This window comes from Rhinopithecus bieti, unplaced genomic scaffold, assembly GCF_001698545.2.
Source record: "Rhinopithecus bieti isolate Rb0 unplaced genomic scaffold, ASM169854v2 scaffold_19723, whole genome shotgun sequence".
Lineage (NCBI taxonomy): Eukaryota > Metazoa > Chordata > Mammalia > Primates > Cercopithecidae > Rhinopithecus > Rhinopithecus bieti.
The window spans coordinates 926,809-946,240 of record NW_016809579.1 but is presented as its reverse complement, the minus strand read 5'-3'; the positions used below and the strand labels follow the sequence as shown (position 1 = coordinate 946,240).

The window sequence follows — 19,432 nt, the reverse complement described above, 5'->3', positions numbered from 1 at the left end:
CACATCTCAGCGGTCAGGGGAGGTGCTTGCTGTGGGGAATACTGTTGGAGACTACAGGATGCCAGGTGTGTGTCCCAGGTGTGAGCTCTTCAGGTGATGGGCCCAGACCAGGATGCAGGTCCAGGCTGTGTGTGTCCAGGCCCCGCACTCCACATGTCCATCCACTGTGGGTACCCCCCAATGCTGGTGACACTCCTGAGCACAGGCTGTGTAGGTCACCCATGCATGTAGGGGACTGCACAGCACACAAATGTGGGGGTGTGTGTAAGCCGAGGGAACTGAAGGGGACGCAGAGATCCCACACACCTAGAGCTCCTGGAGGAAACCACACTGCCAGTGAGGTCTATGACCTCCCTTGAGGAGCTCTCCTCTGGGCCACTGCAGCTCTAATCCAGCACACACAGCCTGTAGGTAGGAAGCTGTCCCCGTAAGCTCAGGAGGAGGACCTGGGCAGTGACCTGTGAGCTGCTCCTTCAGGACAGCTGGGCCAAGGATGCTGGAGCTCAGGCCTTACAGTGGGGTCTGTGTCCCTGTGGTCAACGTCATTCTCCCCACAAGCCCCAGTCACCATTCCACGCCTATCCCACCATGACCTCCAGTGCTGAGGATGTGGGGGGCATCAAGGACCCTCCCCACCATTCCCAGCTTCTCAGAGGGGTCCCAGATGCACCATGTCAGTGGTATCACCCAGCCGCTCACCTCCTCCTCCTCCCTGGCATTCCTGACACCAGCTGATCCAAGCCACCCAACTCCCCCTCAGAAATGCAATCACCTGGGAGACAATAACACACAGACCTGTCAACCCTTCCCATGACTTGGGTGGATGAACTCCCACACCCCCAAGGAAGTGATATTCGGGTCAGTAGAAGGTGACCCCTTTACCCCACCTGTGGCTCAACCACCCATGAGAAAAAGGGGCTGCACCCTGTGTCTTGTGAGCAGCTGCAGGGTTGCAGGGGGGTTGGATCGGGTGTATTAGGAGGGTTTGTGTGCAGGGTCATATCACAGTGTAATGTGTTCGGAAGTGGCACCAAGTTGACCGTCCTCGGTGAGTCCCCTTTTCTGTTCTTTTGGGTCTACAGTGAGATCTGGGGAGACTTTTCTCACCTTTCTGTTCTCTCTAGGGCAGGGATCTCAATCTCTCGGGGGTCTGCCACCATTGCCTTTTTTCCTGGCTTTAAACTCCTCCAGCCTGTCCCTTCTTAGGTACTTGGTGGGGCATGATGGGAAGATCCCAGTGACCTCTTCCTGCTCCCTGCCGAGGCCTGAACCTGCCGCTCTCACTTACAGGGCATTCTCCCCTGGGCTCTGGGATGTTCTGCTCCCTCACACAGAGGCTCCAGGCCCCAAAGACCAGCAGAGCAGGGGCTCTGGCTAGGGCACCAGGGCCGTGGGACAGGGGAAGGATGCTGGAAACAGTTTAGCTTCCTAGGGTTCTGGGTCCCAACTATGGGGCTGCTTTAAAAACCAAGAAGGGAGACCTTTGACTGGGGACTTACGGAAATGAAGGGGGACAAGGATGGACAAAGAATGTCCTGTGAGGTGGCCCCAGGGTGCTGGGTCCCTCCTCCCCCAGGACAGACAGGCTGCCACGGATAGAGTGGTTCTCAGGACATTCAGGCCAAGGTTAGAGCCTTCCCATCCTACCAAAAAGGAGAGACCCCAAAGCAGATGCTGAGGGAGGCACTCCCGGTGGGCACAGGTGACAGGGACCAGTCAGGACAGACAGATGTCTTAGCACAGCCAGATCTCCCAATATGACAAGGAGACTCCATAGAGCAGACATAGTGCTAGGCTCAGAACAGACAATATACTTCACCTGAAAGCCCTCCATCTCCTGGACTCCCAGGGAGCCGGCTCGCGGGACTGACACCCCATCCCCACCAAGGGGCCCCTGTGGGAAAGTGGGGCAGAGACTGCAATGATGGTGCCAGGGGGACAAGTGGGGAAGAAACTCACTCATCAAAAGGGAGGAGAACCTAAAAACAGGACACAGATGCCCTCGTGAATAGACCCAGAGGAGGGACCTGGCAGGGGATGTTCAGACAGAGACGTCCCCCAAGGAAAGAGGAGGGCCCAGGGCTGAACCCAACCAGCGTCAGGGAGCACAGGTGAAGTGAGAGCTGGGTGATGACGAGGGGAGAATCTGAAGATGAGGCTGAAGCAAAAGAGGCCTGATTCTCTTCAGTCCTTAGATGCTGAGAAATTTCCCATCAGGAGGTGAGGGTCCCCACCACCGCCAAGTTGACCTCAGTACAGCAAGACCCAGACTAAGGTCCCTATCCTGGGCCTTAGTCCTTCATCCACCTGAAAACTGAGGTCAGGGGTTCCCCAGGTGAACACCAGGACTCTTGAACCCCTCCCCGTCATCCACCCCGCAGGTCAGCCCAAGGCTTCCCCCTCGGTCACTCTGTTCCCGCCCTCCTCTGAGGAGCTCCAAGCAAACAAGGCCACACTAGTGTGTCTGATCAGTGACTTCTACCCGGGAGTCGTCAACGTGGCCTGGAAGGCAGATGGCAGCCCTGTCAACACGGGAGTGGAGACCACCACACCCTCCAAACAGAGCAACAACAAGTACGCGGCCAGCAGCTACCTGAGCCTGACGTCCGACCAGTGGAAGTCCCACAAGAGCTACAGCTGCCAGGTCACGCACGAAGGGAGCACCGTGGAGAAGACAGTGGCCCCTGCAGAATGTTCATAGGTTCCCACCCCTCATCCCACCCACAGGGGCCTGGAGCTGCAGGATCCCAGGAGAGGGGTCTCTCTGCATCCCAAGCCATCCAGCCCTTCTCCCTGCACTCAAGAAACCTTCAATAAATATCTTCAGTCAACCAAAAACCTTGGGTTTTGTGTTTTGCTTCTGTTTATACATTTTCTACCCTAAATTCGTCCAACCTGCAAGATGAACAAAATTATTTTAGACTTGTGAGAATGGAGTCTGGATTGTTTTTGAGAGGTAGTTCCACCATCACCTAGAAAGGCCCTGAGAATATTCCAGAACACAGCCTTGGGCAGCAGGTCCCAGGATTGCCCCTCTTTCCCATACGTGTTGTGTTTGTGTGGACATGTCCACCTCCAGCAGCCTGGGGCGACCTCTCCTTGGTTCCCCATGGCCTCCAGAAGAACGAGTTCCCTCCACAGATCATAAGGTCTCACTCCCTGGACAGTCTCTCCCTCTCTCAAGGGGTCCTTCCTTCTCAGGCTGAAGGAGCCTCTCCAGTCCATGGGCCCTTGGTTTCCCCTACTCCTTAGTGGCCCACGCTGTTCCTGACTCCCAGGACCCTGCCCTCTACCCCCACATCTATCTCTGAAACAGGCACAGCCTAGACCCTGATCCTCTGGACCCAAGTCACTCACCCCACAGGACAGTTGGGTACCCTTGGCACCACATGTGTCACCAGTGTCCCTGTTATACTTAAGTGCCCAGGGGGATAAGGGTCAACCCTAATCTCTCTCAGGTCAAAGTCAGCCATGAGATTCCGGAGTGGTGCCATAGACGTGCCTGTAAACCAATTGGTCTTTTTAAGAGCTGTATGTGGGATCTAAGAACCGGGTTGATTATTGTCCTGGGAGGTAGCACAGGATGGGGGGCCCGGGCTATGAGACAAACACACACCCACACATATTCACAAACATAAACACACACGAACACCTCATAGGCACACAGGTATTCACAAACAAACTTGCCTGCATGCAAACACACACACACTCTCCTGTGCTATTTAGAATCACTGCCACATGGGCATCCCACTAAGGGCTGTGTTGGGCATCCAGAACCCTCCCAGTGGACTCGGTTCTCCAATGGGGACCAGCTCCACATTCCATGTGGCATAAACAGACTTCTCGCTTCTTCCATGGTGACAGTCTCCAAAGGATCTGAGCTGGGACACATGGCTTCCTCCAGGACAAAGAGTAGCAAGGGACCCAGATGTGATGTGCAGACATGCCTCCTCCCTCTCCCCTCTCCCTTTGGGGGTGGAGGGATCCCTAACTTCCAGTCAAGTGTGCATGCATGCATGGAGGGGACATCTCCCTCACCCTCCTATCGGCCAGACCTGCTTCATGACAGGGCTGCTGGACCTGGGCGTCCAAGCAGCTGCAGCGGGGAACGGGTGGGGTGTGTCAGGAGGGGTTTGTGTGTGGGGCTGTGTCACTGTGTGTTATGTTCGGAGAAGGCACCAAGCTGACCGTCATCGGTAAGTTTCTCTGCTTCCCTCCTCTCTGAAATCCCAAGGGAAATGTGGAGAGATTTTTCCCTTTTCTGTCTGTCTAAGGCTAAGGTCTCAGCCTGCCTGGGTGTCTGGAATCTTTGCCCCTCCTCGTCTGGGCTCCTGGGTCAGTGTTGTCACCCATCCTCTCCTGGGGTTCTGGCCTCTCCTGTGGTTCTGTCCTCCATAGGTACCAGTTATGGGACTGCGTTAAACAGTGACAGGAGGCCTCTGACTGAGGATGTGGAGAGATGGGGGAGGAAATGGGAGGACGAAAAGATAGAGGAAGAATATCCTGTGAGAAGGTGGCCCCACAGTGCTGGGTCGCACTCCCTCCCCCAAGACAGGCAGGACACCATGGACAGGGTGGTGGGCCTCAGAAAATAGGCCCTAAACATGGACCCTTACCAATTCCTCCACTGGAGGAAGACCCCAAAGCAGATGCCCAGGACAAGGACTCCTAGTAGGGACCCTGACTGGGACAGATGCCTGCTTGTCAGGGAAAACCCACTGCAGAGTCAGATCCCCCATATAAGTTCTCACGACATGGAGACTCTTTTGAACAGACACAGTTCCACGTTCCGGTCAGGGAATAAAAAAAAAAAAAAAAAAAAAAAAAAAAAATGCCTCAAATGGAAACCTTTGATCTACTGGAATCCATTCCTCGGGACTGACACCCTCTCTCGCCAGGTAGACCAGAGTCGTCTCTGCAGGGAGGTGGGGTGGGGGCTGCAATGATAGCGCCAAGGGGATGTGTGGGGAAGAAACCCACTCCCGTGAGAAAGAAGAGCCTGAACCCAGGACAAACAGCTGCCCTGCATGAAGAGACGAGAACAAAGGGAACTGGTAGGAGGCGTTCAGACAGACACCCCCAAGACAGACAGATACCCAGTGTGAGATGTGGTCCCGGACTCCATCCCATCCAGTGTGGAGTGAGCACAGGTAGGGGTCTGTAGGTGATGGAACCCATGAAAAACAGACAGATCCAAGAGGGGGTCTGTGACTCCCCAAGAGTGGGGGGCACTGAAGAACCTCCCATCTGAGTGTGTCTCCACTCACCGCTGACCTGACCTCAGTCCAGCAAGAGTCCGGCCTGAGGTCCCTGCCCTGGGCCTTAGTCCCATGCCCACTTCAAGACTGAGGTCGGGGGTTCCCCAGGTGGACACCAGGACTCTGACACCCCTCCCCCTCAGTCAGCCCAAGGCTTCCCCCTCAGTCACTCTGTTTCCGCCCTCCTCTGAGGAGCTCCAAGCAAACAAGGCCACACTAGTGTGTCTGATCAATGACTTCTACCCGGGAGCCGTGGAAGTGGCCTGGAAGGCAGATGGCAGCACTGTCAACACGGGAGTGGAGACCACCACACCCTCCAAACAGAGCAACAACAAGTATGCGGCCAGCAGCTACCTGAGCCTGACGTCCGACCAGTGGAGGTCCCACAACAGCTACAGCTGCCAGGTCACACACGAAGGGAGCACCGTGGAGAAAACAGTGGCCCGTGCAGAATACTCTTAGGCCCCCGACCCTTAATCCAGCCACAGGGGCCTGGAGCTGCAGGATCCCAGGGGAGGGGTCTCTCTCCCCTTCCCAAGTCACCCATCTCTTCCCAATAAATATCCTCATTGTCAACCAGAAATTCTGCTCCTTCTCTTCTTTTTTTATCTCACATACAATTTGAGGCTTCCCCTGTGCTCTCAATGTTGGGTGGGGGGAATTCTGGCATCCAGTGGGAAAGCAGCCCTGAGGGAGAGTCTCATAGCCTTCCAGGGTGTCTGCTGAAGAAATAGACCAGGATAGGAGAAATCTGATCACTGAACACCAGTCCCTCTGCCCTTTCACTCCTCCCCCTTCTCCTCAAAGCATAGGCCCCCTCTCCCTGCCTCCTTCCTGGAAGGAGTTGTCTGTGGCTGGACCTCCAGTTACACACTCTTATCTCTGCCCTAACAGAGATCCTTCACCCACCATCTCTTTTCCCAGCCTGAAAACCCTGCTCCAGGCCTGGAGCCTCTTTGCCCCTGGCCCTCACCCCTGGAATGGCCCTCCTCCCTCTGTGCCCAGCTCAGCTCCCACCCACCCTCGCCCCCTCCCTTTCATCCCTGAGAGCCAGACTGTCCAGGACACTCCAGCACCACTGACTTCTCAAGCTCTTCAATGAGGGATCCACCTCAATTCCACACCTGACAGCAGGTTCAGACATTTAAGAGGAATTGGAGGAAGCCAGGAAGGAAACACACAAAAGGCCTACAGGAGGCTCGGGACGCTTGCAAAAGACAGGCTCTGAACTCCCTAGGAACTAGTGCAAGGAGGGTAATGGGCACTTCATCATTTCTGTAAGTTTAAACAAACCCTTTGCTGAAGGGAAGGTGGTGCTCTCAATGCTGAGGCCACAGATCTCTTCACAACTAAAAGTGGGAACGTGTTCTCTACAAGGCCTCAGTAGTAATGGGATTTGAACCGTGAGGCATGCACAGGTAACTGTCTGGCAGCCCTGAGACACGGTGATTCTCTCAAGTGTGTGAACAGAAAAGTCACTGGCCATCTTTGGGAACATCATTTTTGGTAACACTTCTCCATTGGATCCCTGGCCTTCACTGGAAAACCAGGTCCCTCTTCAGGACTTTCACTGCCAGGTTCCCTGAGTCTGGGGCTCCAGCTGCTCTCTGAGAGGAAGGCATCGGGGGAGAGAACACGACCCAGCTCCACCCAGCCCTCCCCGCATGGTCCCTCCTCTGTACAGTGGGGGCGCCTGCAGGGGTCAGGCCTGGGTCACCATGGGTGAGGCCTGCCTGGGAGGGGGCCCTCGTGGCATCCTGGGGAGTCTCTCCCACAGCTCCTGTTTGACTTTCCTCTGGTTGTTATGACAAATGACCCCTAAATTAGTGCTTAAAACATCACACTTTGATTCTCTCCTAGGTCTGGAGGTCGGAAGTCCAAAATGAGTCCTCGGTAGCTAAAATCAGGGTCCCAGCAGGGCAGGCTCCTTCTGGGGACTCTGAGGAGAATTCGTTTCCAGGACTCTTCCAGGTTCTAGAGAACAAACTCAGCTCCTGGCTCTTTCCTCCAACCTCAGAGCCAGAGCTCAGCATCTTCAAATCTGTCTCCTGCTCTTCTCTCCCTCCCTACATATCCTCTCTCACTCTCTTCCTTCCTCTCTCTCCCTCCATCCCCACATCTCTCTCACTCTGACCCTCCTGCCTCCCTCTTTTATGAAGACCCCAGTTTGGACCCACCTGGAAAACCCAGGATCATTTCCCACCTCAGGCTCCTTAACGCCATCACATCTGCAAAGTCCCTGTGGTCACACAACATGACACAGACAGGTCCAGGACTGGGACATGACTGTCCCGGGGGGGCCTAATTCAGATGACCACAGCTCCTCTCCCGAGTTCCTCTTCCTTTCTCTGTGCCCTGCCCAGTCTAGGCTGAGCGACTCCTGGACACCGTCCCAGTCCAGCCCCAGCCCTTCCTATCTGTGGTCTCTTGTGGTCCCTTCTCCTCCTGGGGTCCAGGAAGACACTGGGAGTTTAGTCACAGCTCTAGGGCACTGTCTCCCAGCAGGCCCCCTGAGGCTAAATGCTCTCCAGGACAAACCACCCTTGGAGGAAGATCCTAGTGTGATCCTCACCCTAGGATGGTGACACCACAGCCTGGAGAGCCTGAGTGACCTTCCACAGGGCACAGCAGGGACTCAAACCTGGCCTGCCCAACTCCAGACCTCAGCTCTGGACCCTCAGGCCACCTGGCCACACCCACCCACTTCATCCCACTGCCCAGGCTGCAGGCCTCCCTGTCTTTCTCCATGTGGAGGAAAGGCTCCCAGGATATTCCAGGGCTCCAGGTTCTGATGAGCGTGCGGGAGGGGACCAATACCCAGCCTCAGGGCCTAGGTTCACCCCTGCAGATGGCAAATCCCATTCACCCGTGAGAGGTCACCAATTCCTTCTTAGAAGACAACAGCCTGTAGCTACCTTCAACCAGGAAAGTCAGGAGCCAGGCCCGACACATGGCAATGGCACATGTCACCTGATACATGAGATGCAAAGTGTAGGGTGGAGGGGCCAGGGATGAGTGCCCCCAACTCTGCCTTCCTCCCCACAGGCCTACCCACGAGGCTGAGCAGGGTGGCCCTAGACCCAGCCATCTTCAATGTGTTCGTCCACTGGCATCCCCACCACCATCCCCTTAACATGCACAGGATACCAGCCACCCAGGCCAGTTCCTGAGGTGAAGCAAGTGACGGGGGTACTTGTTCCTGCCCAGGCCAGAGTTCAGACTGCAGATGAGACCCCCTTGAAGAAAACAAGGGGCAGGGGACACTGGGGATTCCATGTGGTCAGCAGAGGTGGCCTGGTGGCAGCAGCAACCTCAAATAGGCCCAGGATCTGGACAAAGGGCTAGAGAACAGAGAGAGGACAGGTGTGTTAGGGGTGAGTGGGAGCCACAGCAGTGCACAAGGGCCCTAATGGAAGCAACCTGAAGGCTCACCTCAAAGACCCCGTACTCTGTCCCCCATGTCAACTGGCCTGCCACCCTACTTAATACCCAGGAAGTCCTTGAAGTCTGTGCCACATGGGTGGGCTTTCTCCCTGGAGAGCTCAGAGCCCACTGGACCCAGGCCTCCATCCCGGGACCCAAGATTCAAGTGACCGAGTTATTGGGCCAACAAGCGATGGAAGGGGAGAGGGGCCTTGGGTTGGAGTAGCCGGATTCCTCATGCCCCTTTCTCCTTCCTCTGGATCAAATATCAGGGTCAGGGTACTTGGGGGAGGGGCCAGCAGAGAATCCCCTCTTCCTAGAGACCCCATCCCATTCCTGGTTCTGGATCCAGGGTTTACGGTGTCCCCCACCTCCAGGAGAGTCAGTCCCTGGCAGGTGGCTCCCCAAGCCCAATCCCCTCCATTCCTGGTCCCAGTGGCTCCCTCAAGATCCAAAAATTCCTGACAACATCTTCAGTCAGGGACTGCTCTCCCAAAGGAGGAGCACATGGGGCTCTGGGTCTGGGGCCCCAGCACCGAGCACAGTAGGTGTTCGAGGGGGGCTGTTGAGTGGTGGCATGTGACACTCTTTGTAGAACCCCAGATTCAGGTTCATGTGCCCGATATGCAGCTGAGACCCAGCACTGAGACATAAGTACTTAAAGATAGACAAAGGTTTATTTGATTTGGCCAAAGTAAGAAGGCAGGAGAGAAAATCCCTCAACTCCATGTTAGCAAAAGGATGAAGCAGGGAGTTTTTATTTGGCTAAGGAGTGAGGGAGGTGGCATTTCAGGGGAAAAGTCTGTGTTTCTTCAGTCTCAGGTAACACCTTAAGCAATCAGATTTGTGGGCAACAGAGGCTGGTCTCTACGTCCTTGACGACATTCACTCCTACAAAAATACTTTCGTGACTCTGAAGTTATCTCCTCCTCCTTCTTGACAAAGAAACAGGACATCCGCAGCTTATGATCATATTGTGTGAACAAGGTATGCTGGGCAAAAAGCAAGCAGTTAACGTGTACAAGCAGGCAAGGGCCCAATCAGAATTTTCTTTATTTCAGTCACAAAAATGCTGGGTACTGAAATCTCAACGCATCTAGTGTCACTCCCAGAGCACAGGCTAGGACAACACACACCTGTCCCTGGAGAACTCCGGGCCAGTCCCCCCTTCTCCCACTGCTGACCCCCTTAGTCCACTTCCGCTCCTCCCTTCCCCGACCGGAGAACCTCCGAGGGTTTCCATTTCCTCCAGGATAGCACGTGCTGCCCTGTAAGGAGTCGCTAAAGTCAAGAACAAGGCGGCAGGGCGCTTTCGAGCAAGAGGAGACCTGACTTCAGAGACCCTCAGTCCCCAAGACAGACGCATGCCCTTCAAGGGAGCGGCCGCCCCAGGCTGTTAAGATGGGAGCACATGGTCCTCTTCAACCCACCTCCTGAACCTCCTCTGCTCCCTGCACCCATTTCCCTGTGACCCCCATTTCCCTGTGGTCACTGTAATCGGACCCCACTCCAGCCCCCTTCCCCAGTGACTCTTGGAGCTGGGGTTGATGCTGGGGTTGGAGCAGTGACCAGCCCCTGGTGACCCTGGCCCCATCCAGGTACCAGGCCACTGGCCACCAATCAACTATGGTTTCCCTAGCACCCATATGTGCCCAGCCTGGCCTTGGGACCCAGACCTAGTCCTGCCTGGCCCGCTGCAGCAGTAACGGTGGGCTCTTCCTGGAGAGAACCTGGTCCACAGTCTCTCTGCCTCACCATCTCACTATGAAGGGCCAGGGACCCTCCTGATGATCACCTTAGGAGCACAGATGTGATCCCTTCCAGGAAGTAATAAAATGTGGATGCTGCCTTCCCTCTGGCTGCCACCCCCCTCTCTCCTGCCTTTCACAAGTGGTAATCAAGGGCTGCTGGGCTCCACAGTCCCGTCCTTCCTGCCTCAAGCCCAGTGGTCTCACTGCCACCCCATCACAGCCCCATTGGCCTGCAAGCGGCTCAATCCAAGAGTCCCCTCACTGTCCTCCTTCTGCTGACCTCTGGATGGGCTCGGCAACTCATGTCGCTCTTGTCATCTTGAAGTCCCTCACCCACCCACCCCCCCAGGTCCCCTCCTGTATGGTCCCCTCACCCTTTGTTCTGCTGCTGCACCGTCAGGGCCACCAGGAGCTAGCACCCCTGGTGACTCTTTCTTCCACTGTGTGACTCATGAACTGCCAGAATGTAAAAGGGTTCCTTGCTCCTTCCCCAGCCCCGGCCCCTCAGCCCTGTGGTGCCTCAGGCTTGATGGCCGCCCAGGACTGCTGATCACACTCTCCTGGTGCCGCCCTGCCCAGCACAGCTCTAGGGCACCATGGGAGCCCAAAGGCAGGGGCTGCACCCCTCACATCCTCCAATGTTCAGACAGGTGCTGGGCTGGGTATCACTGAGCCCCTTGATGGCCACTGCTCGATGGTAGAACTGCTCCCAGCTCTGCTGAAGATGCTACCTCACCTGCCACCTGGCCCAAGGCCATTTCCAGGGAAACCCTGTACTGGTGTCTGTCCTCTCTATGTCGTGGGATCCCAGACCACCCCAGGAGTCCCATGTCCATGCCCCACACATCTTACAGATGAGGAGACGGAGATTCGGAGACCAGCAGCCTGCCTGGGTCCCACAGCTGCTCGGGCTGCACAAATGGTGGGCACTGGGACTCTGATCCAAGATCAACCCAGAGTCACCCCCTTCCCTAAGGCATGCAGAGGAGGCTGAGCCTGCGCAGGTCCTGCAGGTGTTCAGGGAAGCACAGTGGGTGCCCAGGCTCCTGATTTGAGGCCACCCTTCCCTCCTGAGGCCATGCCTGGGCAAGGCCAAGAGATGGTGCTGAGCGCATGAACCCCCTTGTGGCTCTGTAGGGCGGGGAGACCTGGGCTCCTCAGGCTCTGTTGACTCAGTGGGTGGAGGAGGCAGGCAGGAGGAGAGTCATGGGGGTGCCCTCTGAGTCTACAAAGCAGAGCGAGGATGGGTATTGGTGTACCCGTTTCACAGATGAGAGAACTCAGGCTCCGATTGGGGGGGTAATGACCCCCTAGGGTCACACAGTAAGTTACTGGCTGACCCACACCCAGCCTCTATTAGTGACTCCTCAGCCCTAAGAGCTTTTCATTCATTCATTCATCCATTCATTTGTTCACTGACTCACTCATTCATTCATTCAACAAACTCAGCTGTGGGCCAGAGGCTGGTGCAGGACCACCTGCCCTGGAGAAGCTCACGAGCTTGGGGAATGACATGGAGATACCACTGCCCCACCCTGTGAAGTCTCCAAGGTTGGCACTCTGCCCAGGGAGTGTCTGGGGCAGCAGGAGCATCTCCCCACACTTAGGAAAATATTTAACTGAAAGAATCATCTGAGAGAGCCCCAGCTGTGATCCCTGGGCCACAGTGGGAACATCACAGACCCTCACTGACCCTCACAGTGACCCTGAGGCCTAGAGCTGCCATTGCCCACCTCACATGATGGATGTACCAGGGCTGCCCAGGCTCCGCCCAGTCCAGGAGTAGCCACGTTGGGCCTTAGTCCCCGCCTGTCTTCACATGCCACTGTGTCTAGCTCAGACCTGGGCCAGGCCCTCAGGAGTGATGGCCTCATGACACGGAAGGAGGGTGGGTCTGCGCTGAGGAAACCCCTAGGTAAAGGGAAGAGTGTCACAGCGGGGGATGGGGTGAGAGAAACTCATCCTGGCCCTGGCCCTGCTTAGTTGCAGCCCCGGCTGAGGGAAGTGTTCTGAGTCAGATTAGGGAGGGGCCCTGTGGCTTCCTCTACAGCAAAGCCAGAGCCCAGAATAGCCTGGGAGGGGGTGCAGGGGCCCTGCTGGAGGGGAGGGGAGGTGGCTGCTCAGGGCCCTGCGGGAGGAAAGGACTGGGAGCTACTGAGCTGAGTGGATGACTCTCCCATCTGGCTCAGTCTCCTGTGGGGCCTGCAAAACCACCAAGAGAGTGTCCCCAGCCAGGCCTGGACAAAGCCACCCTTACCCTTCAACCCCATATTCACTGAGTCCAGAGGCAGAAAGAGGAACACCGAGACTCACCTGGGAACAAGCAACCCAGCCGAGATGCCCCGTAGTGAGGCCACCACATCCCAGGCAAGCACCCATTCCCCGTCACAAAGCTTCAAAATCAAGTTTCCAGCTAAGTGGAACATGCGAATTTTGAGGAAATGATCACTGTCCACTTGCAATGCCCACCACTAATGACACAGCACAACGTTGAGGACGCTGCCCCTCCCTCCTGACATGTCATCCTCTTCTCCAAAGTCTTTGTCACACCAGGGCCAGGTTCTGGATCCCCCACTCACCCCGCCTCCAGGACACGAGTCCTTGATGTTGAGTCCACACCCTGGGCTCCATCCTTGACCTCAGGACCAGCTTTTCCCGCCCTGAAGGAGTCGCGTGTCATGACTTGACACCAGTCCTCTTCCCTGTGCTGAATGAGACGTGAAGGAAAAATGGTCCTAAATCTGCCCGGGGTCCCCGCGCCATACATGAGATGCTCCAGTTCCCTCGGGGATTCAGAAGCATCTCTAGCTGGCACCAACAGAGGCTGGAAGGCTAGGTCTTTCCCCAAAACGCTTAGTTACGCACACCCCAAGAGGCACCCGTACCGCTTGTAATAACCCAAGCATGAGGACTCACTCTTTCTGGGGTGATCTGGGGAAACCACTCTCCTACATGGCCATCTTGAGGACTGCAAATGGGCCATGGAAATGTCAACACAGTGACATAAGCAGGGGCAGTAGAGTCAGAATCAGGGTCAGTCTTTGTCACTTGGTTACTTGGGACCACATCAAACCTAACCCTGTTTGGCCAGTAACTTCACAAGGGTGGTCTCCCCAGGAACCATGTGTGCTGGGGGAGGTCTGAGGTGAAGGGGATGACCTGCATCCTGCATTTTCCAGGACATTCCCAGTTTGTGCCACTGACTCTGGGAACTGAGGTGGATTCTGGGGCCAAAGCAGTGTCCAGCCCCTGGTGACCCTAGCCCCATCCAGGTCCCAGACCACTGGCCACCAATCAGCTGCAGTTTCCCAGGCGCCCATGTGTACCCAGCCTCAGCTCGGGACCCAGGCCTGGCTATGCCTAGCCCATTGTAGCAGTAATGGTGGGCTCTGTCCAGAGACCCAGGCCAGGGCTGCCTCCGGGACCTCCACCCACCTCTGTAAGAAAGCCTGGTGAGGTTATTAATAGCACCCCTTCCGCTCCCAGGTACATGCCAGTTTAAACGACAAATTTTGGTTGCCCAAGCTCAGAGTAACTGTTTGCTAAATGACTGAATGATGTTCTTGATAATGGCTAATAATGAGGGGGACGAAGCCAAGCCCCAGCCACCTAGCACTGTGGTAAGCAGTGCTGGACATTACAACAGGGGCCAGAGGCCAGGAAACCCTCACTAGGGGCCACATCCAGGCAGTCACCATGATGTTCCTGGTCTCACATGGGCCCTACCTTGAGCCCCTAGGAACCAGCTCACTCAAACCCAGCTCACAAGAGAACAGGAGATGGCCCTAATAACATCTCCTACTCAGCAACAGCACAGCATGTCCACAGACCAGCAAGGGAAAGCTCTTCGGGGCAGCCCTCATCCCTGGGGAGACCACAGGCAGCAGGGAGAATGCCTCCAGGCTTTCGGACAGAAGCCAGGGAGGGGCTGGGTGACTTCTGTGGCTGGCAACACAGAGCTCCCCTGTCAACTCCGGGAAAGAGTAGCCCACGGCCAGGACCACCCACCAGGTAACCCCCAGTGTGCCTCTTTCCATACAGGCTATCCTTCATGGTCACCCTCTCTTCCTACAACAACATCAACACCCTTGCTCTGGCCACGGGTCCCTCCTGCTTCTCATGTCAGGTTTGATGCCCACTGAACATCCAATGTGCCAGTTGCTGTGCCAGGCACCAAAGCCGGGACCCCTCACAGGTGTCACTAGGATGGGCCATCCCTGCCCACCCAGTGCCCAGCCTGTGCAGGGACATGTTGGGGCCTTCTAACTATGGAGATGATAGAGGAGAAAGCGGCCTCATCCTCATAGTTGCAGGCCAAAAGGGAGCCTCAGACACATCCTCCCCTGACCTGTTTGGAGAGGAGAATGGAAAGTCGTGGCCAGACTTGGCCTGGGCTCCCACAGGGGAAAGTTTGTGAAGGCCTGGGCAGCAGAGAGCAGCTCCCAGAGGGAAGGGGTGCTGGGCCCCAGGGCTGCTTGGCAGAGTGACTGAAGAAGGTGAGACCCCAGACCTGCCAGGTAAGTCCCCTTCTCAGGGACTGCCCAGAGCCAAGTCACACATTCAGCTCTCTCCTGAGCACCTCCTGCTCCTGGAAACACAGCAGGGTTAAGGCAGACACAGCCAGGTTCAGAGAGCTCATGTTTGGGGGAGAGGGAAATCAACCCAGCAGAAAAGGAACAATGTCATGCAGGAGACGGGATTTGTGCTGGGGAGAAATAGGGTAGAGGATGGGGAGTAGTGAGCACCTGGCCGGGGGTCTCACAGGGGGCAACATTCCAGGGGCTGGAGGCAGCCAGCAACTGAGGAGCCCTGACTAGGGCCAGGCCCCTATGGCTGGAGTTAGTGGCTCAGGCTCAGACTCAGTTTCCCCTCTGTGCAGCTGGGTTACTAATGGAAACTGACTCTCTGGGTGGGGGGAGGGACAATCAGATGGAAAATGGATGTTTTGTTTGTCTCTGCGGTTGGTTGTTTTCATCCTTGGGCTGCTCCAGCCCCAGATAGCCTCTGGCCAGCCCCCTGCCCATGCTGGGCTCCCAGCCGGCCCTGGAACCCTCACCCCAGTGCAGCTGGCCTGGTGAAACCAAGAGTGCCTGAGGCCAGAAATAGCTGGGAAACCCCACCAAACCTCAGCCCTGGCAGCAGGTGCCTCCCCAGGGTGGGGGGCAGGGGGGATTCAGTTTCCAAAGCTTCCACCAGCCCTGCTGGAGAATGGTCCTGTGTCCCAACACCAAGGCACTCAAGCCCCATGCCCAGGATTGAGTTAGACAAGGTCTGGAGATCATGGTCAATCAGTGGTCAGAAGTAACATCTTCTGGCTCCAGAAGCTTCTATTCATGCAGGCCCTGCCAGCTCCTCACAGCTCCCCAGGAACTGTTCTAAATGCCAGGTCCAGAGCTGTGACCAATTGAGGGGCACAGCCAGATACTTGGAGCTCAGAGGGGCCGGGGGTGGGCAGGGTTGGCCAGGGCTAGACATGGAACCCTGCTGATCACACTCCACCTGCTGCCCCCAGGTCTTGGACCCTTCAAGGGAGCCAGGCCAAGTATGGGGAGGGGAAGGGAAACAAGAATCCTTCCAAGAGCTTCCCTGGGAGTCCAGAACCTGAGGCAGTGATGAAGCTCCTGGAAGCACAGCTGCCAAGAGAACTTCCAAGGTCCCTCCCCTGTAGACAGGACCTCAGACTGGTCAGTCACTTGTTTGTGTGTCTGTCCATCCATGTATCTACACATGCACACATACACACTCATCCTGCTAGAAGCCCCCTGAGGCCTGGCCTGTGCAGGGCTCTTGACATATGGTGTCTCAGGCAAGGCAGGAGTGCCCCAGCCCAGCCCCAGGTGAGTCCTATTGTGTGACTGCTCATGGGAGGAGGGGGCTACAGTCCTGGGGTGCCCCATCCCCTGTCCAGTCTTCCCCATGCTGGGTCTAGATACTGAGATCAAAGGGTGGTTGACAAGTGTGAGGGATAGGCCACTGAGGGGAGGCTTAATGCCCTCTGCCCAGTGGGTGACCAGATCCCACCCACTGCCCCCGTTACAGGCCTCCCTTTCTCCATGTGGAGGAAATGTTCCCAGGATATTCCAGGGCTCCAGGTTCTGATGAGAGTGCGGGACGGGATCAAATACCCAGCCTCAGGACCTGGGTTCACCCCTGCAGATGGCAAATCCCATCCACCTGTGGGAGTTCACCAGCTCCTTCTTAGAGGACACCAGCCTGTAGCTTCCTTGGCCCAGGAAAGTCAGGAGCCAGGCCCATCACACACGGCCATGGCACATGTCACCTGATACATGAGATGCGAAGTGTAGGGTGGATGGGCTAGGGATGAGTGCCCCCACCTCTGCCTTCCTCCCCACAGGTCCACCCACGAGGCTGAGCAGGGTGGCCCTAGACCCAGCCATCTTCAATCTGCTCATCCACTGGCATCCCCACCACCATCTCAACATGCACAGGATGCCAGCCACCCAGGCCAGTTCCTGAGGTGAAGCAAGTGACGGAGGTACTTGTTCCTGCCCAGCCCAGAGTTCAGACTGCAGATGAGACCCCCTTGAAGAAAACAAGGGGCAGGGGACACTGGGGATTCCATGTGGTCAGCAAAGGTGGCCTGGTGGCAGCAGCAACCTCAAAAAGGTCCAGGAGTTGAACCAAGGGCTGGAGGGCAGAGAGGACAGGTGTGTTGAGGTGAGTGGGAGCAAAGATACAGGAGTGACCACAGCACCCCTTCTTCCCACAGGGCTACAGCAGTGCACAAGGGCCCTAATGGAAGCACCCTGAAGGCTCACCTCAAAGATCCCATACTCTGTCCCCCATGTCACCTGGCCTGCCACCCTACTTAATACCCAGGAAGTCCTTGGAGTCTGTGCCACATGGGTGGGCTCCAAGATGGACCAGGCTTCCATGGGCGGAGGGGACAAGGGAGAAAGGAGGTCTGGTCCCTGAGTAGGACACAGGTAGTGACTACCTGGTGGAGGAGAGGGAATGAACAGAGGATGCTGGGAGTCAGGCCCAAGGCAGGGCCCTGCGGGGTGCACATTTCTCTCGGGTGGACGGTGGACCAAGGCCGTGAACATTCATGCTGGTCCAGGCCAGTGGACCAGAGTGTCCCAAACCTCAGGGCTCTGCAGAGTGGCAGAGGCAGGGGCCAGAGACAGCAAGGCTGAGAGTAGAGGCCCTGAACCTCAGGTCTGACCAGATCTGCAATTCCTAAAGGCAGCTGCATCCTGGAAACGCTATTGAGTGATCTTATTGTCCCTGTACCATTTATAAAACGTGTGGACACCTGTTCTCCACCTGAGCCACTCAGGGATTCTGTGAGGCCACAGCCAGAATCATGGTCCCATTTCACAGGTAGGAAAACTGAGGCTCATAGCAGTTAGATCCCAAAGAGTCAAAACCAGCTCTGTGATGTCCTGACTTCCAGCCCAGGGCCTCCCATCTGACAAATGGGGAAACAGACCAGGAGAGCAAGGGAACTGCCCAAGCTCACACAGGTGCACCTGTGTGGAGGGGCCCGTGTGGAGGGGGCCATGTGGAGAGCGCCGTGTGGAGGGACCATGTGTGGAAGAGATCTGTGTGGAGGGGCCCATGTAGAGGCACCCATGTGGAGGGGACCTGTATGGAGGGCGCCTACGTGGAGGGACCCGTGTGGAGGAGCTCATGTAGAGGGATAAGGTGTGGACGGGTCTGTGTGGAGGCGGCCTTGTGGAGGGCGCTGTGGAGAGGGGCCCGCGTAGAGGGTACCTGTATGGAGGGCACCCGTGTGGAGGGATCATGCGTGGAGGGGCCCGCATGGAAGGCACCATGTGGAGGGACTCGTGTAGAGGGACCATGTGTGGAAGGGCCCGTGTGGAAGGATCATGTGTGCAGGGGGCCGTGTGGAGGGGCTCATGTGGAGGGACCATGTGTGGAGGGGGCCGTGTGTTGGGACCCATGTGGAGGGCGCCATGTGGAGGGGCCTGCCTGGAGGAGACCTGTATGGAGGGCGCCTGTGTGGAGGGGCCTGTGTGGACCACTACCCTCTGCCAGAGGCCAGATTGTTCACTCTTCCTCCACCATTCCACAGCCCCAGTCCCAGCCCCATTTCAGGGGTGCAGAAAAGAGGCCTGAAAGCACCATGGATGAGAGTTAAGGTTACAGACCCTGGTGGCCAGTCCCTCCCTGAACGCTGGGAGATGCGAGGAAGGAGGGTGGCTGCAAAGGCCTGCAGGAGCCCAGGGCATTGTACTTCCCAGAGGGGCATCTGCCCTGGGAGCCCAGACCCCAGTGTCACACAGAGAAGGGGTCCGCTCCATGCTCAGCCCTCATCAACCCTTGACTTTGGGCAATTCGCTTCTCTTCTGTAGGCCTCAGTTCCCTCATCTGCACAAGGGGGTGATAACAGTCCCTCCCCACAAGGTGGGTTTGCAGATTGAGATGATGCCTAAGCCGTGCCTAATCCATGGGGACCCACACCTACCCTGAGTCATTGCTCTTGCCTGGGCCCGCGGGTGACACTGTGTAATCTTGGGCAAATGCCTTTGCCTTCCTGGGCCCAGCCTTCCCTCTGCTCAAGGAGGAGCTGGGTCAGGGACTCCAAATGCCAGCCATTCAGGAAACCAGCAGATTCCTGGGTGGAGGAGTTAGTCAGAGAGGCCTGGAGGGGCCGCGAGCCCTGAGGTGGGAGTAGGGTGGGGGTCGGGCCAAGGGATGGGGTGGGGATTCGCCTCCCCAGCTCTGGTAGCCCTGCCTGCAGCTGGCCACCCCTGGAAATCCCCAGGCTAAATTTAACCCCAAGTTGGCTGAAACCAGAACTCAGAGTGACAAAAGGAGAAAAATAAGAGGAAGAGAAACTGAGCCCATGCCTGCCCAGGCGTGGGATGAGTGACAAACAGGCCCAGGTGTGGCCCAGGAGGAGCATGGGGCAGTTTCAGAGCTGCTGCTGGATGTTTGTGCAGCTCACAGGTGGGGGCAATAGAGCCTGTGCCCCACCCCACCCCACCCCCTCCCAGTCCAGCCCCTGGGCCT

The 19,432-nt window shown here is 56.7% G+C and overlaps 1 gene segment (V, D, J or C); it reads left to right on the top strand.

Annotated features, from left to right (window-relative positions):
• Positions 1 to 2,838, top strand: part of LOC108540637 (Ig lambda chain V-III region LOI-like) — a 286,101-nt gene extending 283,263 nt beyond the window's left edge. Inside the window, 2 exon segments of the V gene segment in view lie at positions 1,011 to 1,048; positions 2,382 to 2,838. Of these exon segments, the coding sequence occupies positions 1,011 to 1,048; positions 2,382 to 2,701 (358 nt within the window).
• The last annotated feature ends 16,594 nt before the right edge of the window (positions 2,839 to 19,432 follow it).